The sequence below is a fragment of the Dama dama genome, chromosome 33, assembly GCF_033118175.1.
Source record: "Dama dama isolate Ldn47 chromosome 33, ASM3311817v1, whole genome shotgun sequence".
Lineage (NCBI taxonomy): Eukaryota > Metazoa > Chordata > Mammalia > Artiodactyla > Cervidae > Dama > Dama dama.
The window spans coordinates 75,857,040-75,866,978 of NC_083713.1; the positions used below are offsets into that span (position 1 = coordinate 75,857,040).

Genomic DNA, 9,939 nt, shown 5'->3' on the forward strand with positions numbered 1-9,939 from the left:
ATTTGTTATAATTTAGTATTCATTGCCATTCACCTATTTATGCATCCATTCATACTTTTATAGTGTGATAAATGTGTGTGTTTGTTTCTATTGCATGTGCTAGTGGAATGTCTGTGAATTAAACCAATAAAAATAATGTTATTCCTATTTGCTTAAACCCTAATCTTGTTGATTACTGGGTGGAGGGAGAGGAAATAACAATTAGGTAAATATCTAATATAAGTAATAATTACTGGGGAAGGGGAAAATCTAAGCAAAGCAATGGGGAATGTCAGAGATAGATGAGTTAACAACTTTAAATAAAGACAGAAGAAAGTGACTTGCTAAAATGTGGCACTGGGTCCAGACTTTTAGGAGGATGAAGGGCTGGGACTTCCCTGGCGGTCCAGCGTTTGACTCTGCATTTACATTGCAGGGGGCCTGGGTTTTATCCCTGGTTGGAGAACTAAAATCCCATAAGCCAAGTGGCTCAAAAAACGACAAAGAAGAGGATGAAGGGTTGAGCCATTCGGGTGTTTAAGGAAGAGCATTGCAGTCATAGAAAAGAGCAAATGAGGAAGGTTTGAATTGGGGTTGACCGGGCCTAATTTAAGAACAGCAAGGAAAATGGCATAATTGGGACGGAGAGAGCTAGGGAAAGCTGGGGAAAACTGAAGACGAATTCAGAGAGGGAGCTACCAGACATGTGAAAAGTTAATAACTTTGGCTTTATCCCTGAGTGGATCAGAGAGAGCATGATCTGACATTTGAAATATTTTAATAAGGTGATTTGTGAAAAAAGACTTCATGGGAGTTGGGATCAGGGTTGGGGCAGGGGAAGTACTGAATGAGGATTAAAAGCTTGATACATCACAGATATAGTAGATAGAGACTGTGGAGGAAAGAACAGTTACAAGAATGATAGCAAGTCATTGGCCTCACCCAGGAAAGAACGGAGTTGGTGTAGGAGGGATGGAAGATGGTGGAAGGAACAGCCCTGTCCTTCTACAGCCCCAGGCTTTCTCAGGAAAAGTGTACATCTGCAAGGCCACCACGAGTCTATATCCCACTTGTATTGCCAACTGGGCATCCCCCCTCCGCCCCCCCAAAAAAAAAAAAAAGAAAACATGGGTCTTAGGGGAGGGAAGGATGAATTGGGAGATTGGGCTTGGCACATATATGCCACTATGTATAAAATAGGTAACTAATGAGAACCTACTGCATAGGACAGGGAATTGTATTCAGTGTTCTGTAATGACTTAACTGGGAGAGAAATACAAACAGGAGGGGATATAACTATATGTGTGGCTGAAACTGTACAGCAGAGACTAACATAATATTGTAAAACAACTGAGCTTCAATTAAAAAATAAATTCCAAAAAGAAAAAAAAAAAAAAACGGGTCTTAGGCAGCCAGTGGTCAATAAATACAGGAACAGAAAAGGAACTAACTTTTATTACAGTCTCCCTATGTCACTTCACATACATTATCTTATTTAATGTTTGAAGGGCTTTGTGACTTTTTATATTATTAAGTAAAACTTGAGAATCAGGTCTGTCTACAGTTTCCACTGAAATTGTCTGTGATCTCTGGCACTGAAGAATATGATCCTATAGTTCAACTGCACCTCAGACCTACAGAATCAGAATTCCTTAATTTGAGCCTTAGGAATCTGAGTTTTTAACAAGGACACATTAATGTAATGACTCTAATACACCCCAATTTTTTAGAGTCATCATTCCAAAGCTTACTGACTGATTGACAATTGAAAAGGAACATGGCAGCAGACACATCTCCCATGGTAACTATAACTGCATTCTGGCTCTAGTCATTTTGTTTGTGTCTCAAATATTTAAACATGGATGTCTGTAGAATGCATCTGCCACAGTTTCTTACTTCACATTAGAAAGCTGTGTCAATATAGGTAAGTCACAACCCCCCAAATGAGGAACAACACCTCTTAGATTTTCTGAGAGGGTTACATGAAACATGTCCAACCACATCTCTGTTTATAGGTGAGAAACAAATAGTTGGCTTATCAGATAGCATATTCTTCTTGTGAAGGAAAAACACTAAAAGCCACAAATTATAGTCGTCTTTGACATTATTTTATAATAATCAATATTTATTAGAGTAACAGTAACTTCAAAAATCACCAAAATTTTTGACCACTTTCAATGCAACATTTATTTTTAAAAACATCAGAATTAAGTATTAATTTCTCAGGAAAAAATAATTCATCATAAGGAAATAGAAGATAATTAATACAGAAAAATAGGGGAACTATATTTAGTTTTTTTCTTCAGATTGCTCTGTTCATCACTTCCGGTCTACCATGTCATGCTCACTCAGCATTTAAATTAAAAAACCATGGGCCTCTCCTGGCTTCAGATTTAACTCTGCAAACAATCAAGATAGTTTTGATAGTCCTAGGAATTTAATGAAAACCCTTCTGTTATAACCTCCTGTAGCACTCTGATAGTAGAAGACAGTATGGTTTGATCCTGTAATCTCTTCTTCTAGAGCCAGATCAAGCTTCAAAAATGATTTAAATTCTTCCCTACATATTCCCTGAGTGGCTCTAGTTTCCAATCAGCTACATCATCATTTATTTACTGAAGCAGCCTTTCCTGATTTGTGTTCTAGCAGACACTAGTTCCAGATAATGCCCTGAGGTCAAGAGAATATAGGAGACAGACTTTTCTCTTAGTGTATACCGTATACTTTAGCAAAATAAAGGATCCGACAAATCTCATAGCAAAAGAATATATTTGATTTTTTTATCCCAATGCTACCAATCTTATTGTGCCAGGGAACCACTTTTGTCCTAATACTGCAATGAAACTGGGTGCCTTTGAACACTTACAAAACACTGTTTTTCTTAGTTTAATTTATAGGTACCTCTGACCATAAGTATTCTCAGTTCACTTGAGTATATTCAACTGCCATATCATTTCACAATACCAGGCATCCCTTAAGTATTTATTCTCAAGATTATCAGTTCTATAAAGTTATCACACTGTTTGGACTCACTGATCTCACTGTGTTTTAAATGACACCAATAGGCCCTGAAAAGTTGAGAATATTCTCTCCCAGTAAGTAACAGCAATGGGAAGGGGGAGGCAGGGGAGAAACAGTAAATGACTAAAGTTGTGAAAAATTTAATTGGAATAATGCAGGTGATGACTTCAGGCTAGTACCTGGGAGTTGGCTTATGCTCATCAGTCATCCTCCCCTGCTTTCTAATCTTGATGTTGAGAAGCAGCAGCATAGAGGTGAGCAGTAGAAATCCAGAGCGTATTTCAATCAGAGCTTAGCACCAAAACAAACAAACAAACTCCACAGCTCTTCAGGAAAGTAACCCAACAGAGGGATTATTAGATAAGAACTTGTATTTTTAAAATTTGTCCAGTAGTCTTGCCTGAGAAAGCCCATGGACAGAGGAGCCTGGCAGGCTACAACCCATGAAGTCACAGAAGAGTCATCTTTACTGAATCAATGGGATGGTGTTAAGGAAATTATAATTACAGATTCAATAAAAATAAAACTTAAACACACACACAAAAAAAGAGTCAGACATGACTTAGCGACTAAACAACAACAGATTTATTTTTCAGAACTCTCTCCTCAAGTGTTCAACTTAGCTGTCACTGAAAATGTACCAAGTATTGGCAGTTCAATGCCACTGTTAACCACACTGGGTGTTTCTTTTTGTTTTAATGTTTCTAGTTTGATAAATCAAATGTTATCTTGTTGCCAGAAAAAAAAAAAAAAAAGGAGCTTTGTACCAACTCTCAGAAGTCTGTTTATGGAAAATAAACAAAGAGAACTCAAGTACAGTCCAGAGGTGGCCAGAAGGTGAATGGTTAGTAGACTCAGGAGTAAATATATGAGCATAAAGATACTGTCCCAAAGATGTCTGGGAGAAGCACTTTAGTGTCAGAAAGAAGGCCTCAGCCTCCACGTCCCCTATCCACCAGTGTTAGAAAAAATGAGACTCCCAGTCAACAAGATTTGTAAATAAAAAAGGTAAATAAGGTAAATAATTTTGTAAAAATGTGACATTGTCCATGGGATTAAGAACCAGGCAATCTTCTACTTTTTTACTAAAGGAAAGAAGCTGATCATTTTATGATCTACATAGGCTGACCTGATACAGAGACCCTGGGTACAGACATACCACTCCCCAGAGGCCTCCTAGCCAGGAGTCAGCCTTATGCCTGGGACATAAGTAGGGGGACCAGCAGGGCGCAGAAGAATCTAACTCATTTCCTCCAAAGTCAATAAGCTGATTTGTAAAATGCACCAGCTGTCTTCAAGACATGCCTGTCAACCTGTCAAAGGAAAAGGAAAGTCAACCTGAATCCAGAACAATGGACTTTAATCTTCTGGACTAAAAGCCTGAAGTGTAGGTGTGAAGACTAGGAGGAGTCAGGGATTAAAACAGAATGTTGTAACCATTTGGGGCAGCCATCTGGGGCTGGCCTCCGCTCTTTCCCTCTAGGGATACTGGGCATGTGGGGATGTGCACATACATACACACCCACACGCAGACATGCACACATACACACGTCCTGAAACCAGATCAGGAACTGTTGCTGCTCCTTTGGCTGGACTCTCCCACGGCAGCATTTGATTGAGCTTCTCTAATCTGCTCTAGGCCAGTGTCTCTAAAGCAACTGCATGGTAACTTACTCATACGAAGAATTCTTTTTGACCAACTGATTTTTTCTGCAAACTGTTCCATTACCACCAAAGTGGGGACAAGACAAGTCTTTCCATGCCCTTCCATTTTTCTTTTCCTCAAGATATGTTACTACATCAACCCAAAGTGGCTGGCAGTGAACTTTTGTTGCTAGGTTGGCAAAATAACTGTGTTTTGACATGGGTATAATTCTGTTATTCTCTCTTCTGCTTGCTATATCCCCAGTTCATTTTGAGAAAGGGTGTCTAGCTACTTCTATTTCCTTAAGTCCCTCTGCTTTGCGGATGTACTCGGTCATCTTAACTTTACTGGTGTGTCTGTTTTAAAAATCCTCTTCTGTCTCAAATGTTCATTTTTTGCTAAGGTGTTAAAAAGAAATATGGTGGATTGAACTAGTTTCTGTTAAGATGTGGATGACTCATAGCTCATTTGGTGCACTAACAGATAGTGCATAATAATCAACACCTTTCCGGCAATCATAACGGAAGTAAAGAATTTCTTGAGAAGGGAGCAGAAAGTATCCACCTGAAATTTTCTAAAGTGTATCACTGAACTCTATTATTTAAAGAAGTGCCTGACTTTATTCCATGTTCATAGTGAATGTGAAATTTGAGGTAACTTTAAAGAAGAAAGGAGAGAGGAAGAGAGGGAGAGAGAAAGAGAGCTAGAAGAATTTTTTATCCAGAATAATCTATATAATTGCTTCAATTCTGTTTTATTTGGGTTTCTCATAACTGGCTTTACCAAGAGAAAACTTCTGCAAGAAGCAAAAATTAACAATTCCAACAAAGCAGTGAAACTTTAAGAAGTATAGCTAATGGAGAAGCCATACAAAAATAACAAGCAATGAGTTTCAATCGTTGTCAGACTAATGCCGCATCCTTATGACAGAAACACTAATCAAGTTTAGAACATCCGGTTCGTTTCCGATTTTTTTCTTAAGTAACCAAATTAGTCACCCATACAATATTAAATCTCCTGTTCATTATCCATAAAATGTTTTGCTTTATTTGGGGAGAGAAGTTCCTGAAATTAAACAGAGAATGACACATAAAGTTATAACTAGTTTTCCTGTAAATGAATGTCTTACAGTAGCATATTTTTTCCTTCCTTAAATGCAGTTGGCCTCACACACATCATAATTCCTGCAGCAAATTCAATTTTGATACTCAAAACAGAAACATTCTTACAAGTTTTATTGTCCTATATTATCTAGTGCAATTTTCTATCTTCCTCAGGGTTCAGTTGCTTTGCTAAAAAAGAGAACAACTGAATTGGTTATCTTCTTGCTAATTTAAGTGTGAGTGAGCAAGAGTGTATTGGATATTTAATAGAGGATCAGAGTTAGACTTGCATCAAAGTCAGCACCGTGCCTCCACATCACTGAAGCTAAGTCAGGATCTCATTCTCAGGCTGTCACCGAGCATACTAGAGATTAACAGAAAGGAGGGGAAATGGATAGCACAGTCAGAAAACTATGTTTTTGTAATGCAGGCTTAGGATAGATGAAGGGAGCTTACAAGTCAACTCTGGCAACTGATACAGGGCAGAAGGCCAACTTGATTACTACGAAGGATGTAGGCAAGAGAGGTTGTCCTTTCTGCACCGTTTGCTGGAGTGAGGAAAGCTGGATAAACCTGCAGGTCTGATAGTGGGCAAAGACTGCTGTTCTGAATCGCCTAGTGCGCCTGTGAAAGTAATCAATGCAAGCAAAAGAAAGATATAGCTTACATTGCAAATCTATGATGAGCTTCCAGATTACTCTGTCTCTGAGGCCATATTTTCTAAGACAGGAAAGTTTAGTCATGGGAAGAGTACCATGCCAGTTTTTGTCCCAGGCAACATATCGACTCCTTAAGGGCATCTATTTGTTGACTTGAATGCACGTGTCTGTCATACTGAGCGTCTCTGTTGCACAGAATAAGACTAAGTGCTGGTCTGGTCTCTTCATTTTTTGTTCTTGATGTGTCCTGACCTGACATGACACTCTTTCTTTAGTTATGATAAGGTCATTCTTTAAGCTACAGCCAAGTAGCTGTTTCTGTCCATTCATGAAATGCTGTGATTCTTTCTAGATATTAAGAATTTACCTTGGAAAAATGGTGACAATGTTTTCTTTGCAAATATTTGGAAAGCACCTACTTTTATCCCCAGATGTTGCATTTGGCAGCCAAAATCCTGTGGTTTCTCAACAATGTTATAGACACTTAGATTCCCAGTGCAGTCAGAGCTGCCAAATCTATTGACAAGCTAGGTAATTATTTCATTTTTGATACAGAGTTTTAGTTAACAGCATCATACGCTGCCCACTGACCTCATAAAAGCATCCAATATCATGTGTTTCCCTTGGCAACCCCTAAGCAAGGTTGATTGTCATAAGAAGTTCACAGAGAACCCCAGGCTATTGCATGTTACTAGAAAATGTCATGCACAACTGGTAACACCATAAAACTGCGCTAATGGGACCTGGGCCCCACTGAGACTCATCATACATTTCGTCTGTCTCCAGTTGGCTTCTCAATACCTCTGGCAGGGTTGATTCACTCTCCCTAATACTGAGATCCTCTCCCTCTGGTGAGGTGACACTTTACTGATGCCTTCCCAAGAGTGCCTACATCTTCTACATAATTTTCTGCTTAAAAATGATTTTCCTTATCTGTTTTATCTTTCCTTGAATCCTTTTTTTCCCTCCCCTCCTCTGTTTTTCCTTTATGCTTCCTCCCAATTTTAATTTAAAATAAGCATGTTTCTGGCTTTATCATGGCAAGGATTTATAATCTGAGGCAAATTCCCTTCTGCATCAGAAGTCTTCCTCTTCTTTCCAGAATGAGACTTTAAGACTCAAACTAGGTGTAATTGCTTCTGAGAAGTGTTCTCTGCGCTCTCTAAGCTAACCTGGTTCTCCCTTGCTATGCAGCGGGAGACCACAGGCTGACCTCTTCCTTTATGACACTCCTTTGTATTTGGCTGCTGGCTCCACTCATGTGCGATCACATTGAAGAAAACACTTGCCTTTGGCTATTTGTATGTTTCTCATAGCATTAGGTTCTCAATATTATTTTTTGAATTATAAAACACTTAAAGCAAATCCTCAATATTATTTTTTTGAATTATATTATAAAACATATAAAGCGACTCCTCAATATTATTTTTTGAATTATAAAACATATAAAAACAAAAACAAATATTTTTAATCCCTCTCTATGCTCGTTTGTTTATGCTTTATTAACCTTGCTGAAAATATTACTCCCTATTTTAGCTGCGAACACAACATCTTCCTACAGGATAAGACCAAGCTTATCCTGCTCACCATACAGCAGGTCAATAGATTAAAAGATGAGGTCTTGGATTAAGGAATAGCGACTTTGTTCAGGAAGCCAGCTGACCAAAAAGATGGTAGATGAGTATTCCAAAGAACCATCTTCTGCAAGTTAGAATTCAGGCTTCCTTTATACTAAAAGAGGAGGGAGTGTGGCTGGTTGTTGCAAACAGATGTGCCGGAATCCTTTATTTATGCACTTGTCAATATAGGTCAGGTTACAGTGTTTCTGGAAACCTCCAACAAATGCAATTCTCTTTTGCAGCTTTTTATCTTTGTATGAATGAAAATGTGTTATAGCTTTAAAGGTCAAGCCTGGGAGACAGAGACTTGAGAATGAGCTGTCTTGTTAATTTCAGGCTATAGCCAACATTCTTTTACAAAAGGTGCAGAGTCAGCATAACTAACCGCAAGCAGCAGAGCACAGTGGTTAGAGCTCAAGAAATAGATCCAATATAGAGTCAGGTTTGCTCTGTTACACTACCATCTTCTTCTTCTTTTTTAAGCTTAACACATGTGCTTAATCTGCCCCTATTAAAAATTCTGCATTTTTTTGATGGTATTAACTCAAGTTATCCCTCATTTGGGAGGATGGTAATTTGTATTTGTTGCCTCATTTATCACATCTAATTCACAATTCTACTGCAATCATTTCTCAAACTGTGATACCCAGATGGGTATCATCAAGCGCATCCGTGTGAACTTGTGACACATGCACATTTTTGGTCTTTATCCAAGAGCTAATGAATTAGAAACCCTAGGGTGGGGTCCAACCATCTATGTTTTGATAAATTTTCCTAGTAATATTAATGCATTCTATTGTTTAAAAACCACTGCTCTTGAATTATTTTTCCCATGAGATTAGGGACCCTGATTTGGTTGTCAAATTAAATACCACTTTTTAGCTTTCCTCATAATAGATATTTAGAAAATATTCAGCTGAGCCTTACAGGACAGGAGTCGTGGAGCCAGCTCTGAGAGAGGCTGCGGCCAGAGTGAGCGGGAGAGACAAAGGCTATGATAGGACCACTTGTGTGTGTGTGTGTGTGTGTGTGTGTTTAAGTAAATCCTCAAACTGAAATAAGAAGAAATCTTCAAAGAACAACTTCTACTGACAGTGAGTCTGCAGTCATCTGTATGCATAATATGGAATGTTCTCAACCCAGAGATAGCTCTGTTGACAAGGAGTGAGTGACTACCTGTGAAGACCATAAGTCAAGACAACAAATTTTTATACCTTTCCTGGTGGTTCAGAAACGAGTCTCTGTAGAACCAGAAGCAAAGAAAGGAAATAATCTGACCTTTTCTTTATTAGATTGACTACAAAAATTGCTTGACTTTCAGAAACAAAAACACAGAGAAATAATAAAATTATTTTGGCATCATTGGACATTCATCATATTGAGAAGCATGCTTTGTGAAGCTTCCTGAGTTGAGATTTGGAAACGTCTATGGTGCTCATTTATAACTTGGACTATACACATGAGTGAATTGTGGTTGTGTTTCAACTGCTGTATTCTTTCTATCTAAAAGGGGCCAGCAGATTGACTGAAGCACAACTGGGGAGACCACAAGCTTTGTGCACACAGTTCACGCGGGGTCAGGAGACCTGCGAAGTGGGATGAATTCCGGGAGCGCCATTCAGAACCAGATGTGGTCCCAGGGAGGCTCCGGGAGTGCCCTGGCTGTCACAATGCAGTTGCAGCTCATGGAAGTGAAGACAGGATAGCCCCGGGCCTCTCCTCCAAAGTGTGATGGGTGTCTTTTTCACCCTGTTGTGATTACTCCAGTGACATGTTCCTGTTCTGCTCTGAAGAAATTGGTCAGAACAATCCTGCATTTCTTTCTGCTGGCATATGTGCCTTTGGACTCATGGACAGAGTTCTTTGGATTATGGTTTAATTATTGATTTTTATGAATGTGGATCTGATTTTAC

General features: G+C 38.8%; 1 protein-coding gene across 1 annotated transcript; it reads left to right on the top strand.

Annotated features, from left to right (window-relative positions):
* The first annotated feature begins 9,485 nt into the window (after nt 1-9,485).
* Nucleotides 9,486-9,732, top strand: LOC133050782 (CDC42 small effector protein 2-like). Its single transcript, XM_061135032.1, is given in 2 exon segments — nt 9,486-9,526; nt 9,528-9,732. Coding segments are annotated over 2 exon segments (246 nt in total).
* Nucleotides 9,733-9,939: the final 207 nt, after the last annotated feature.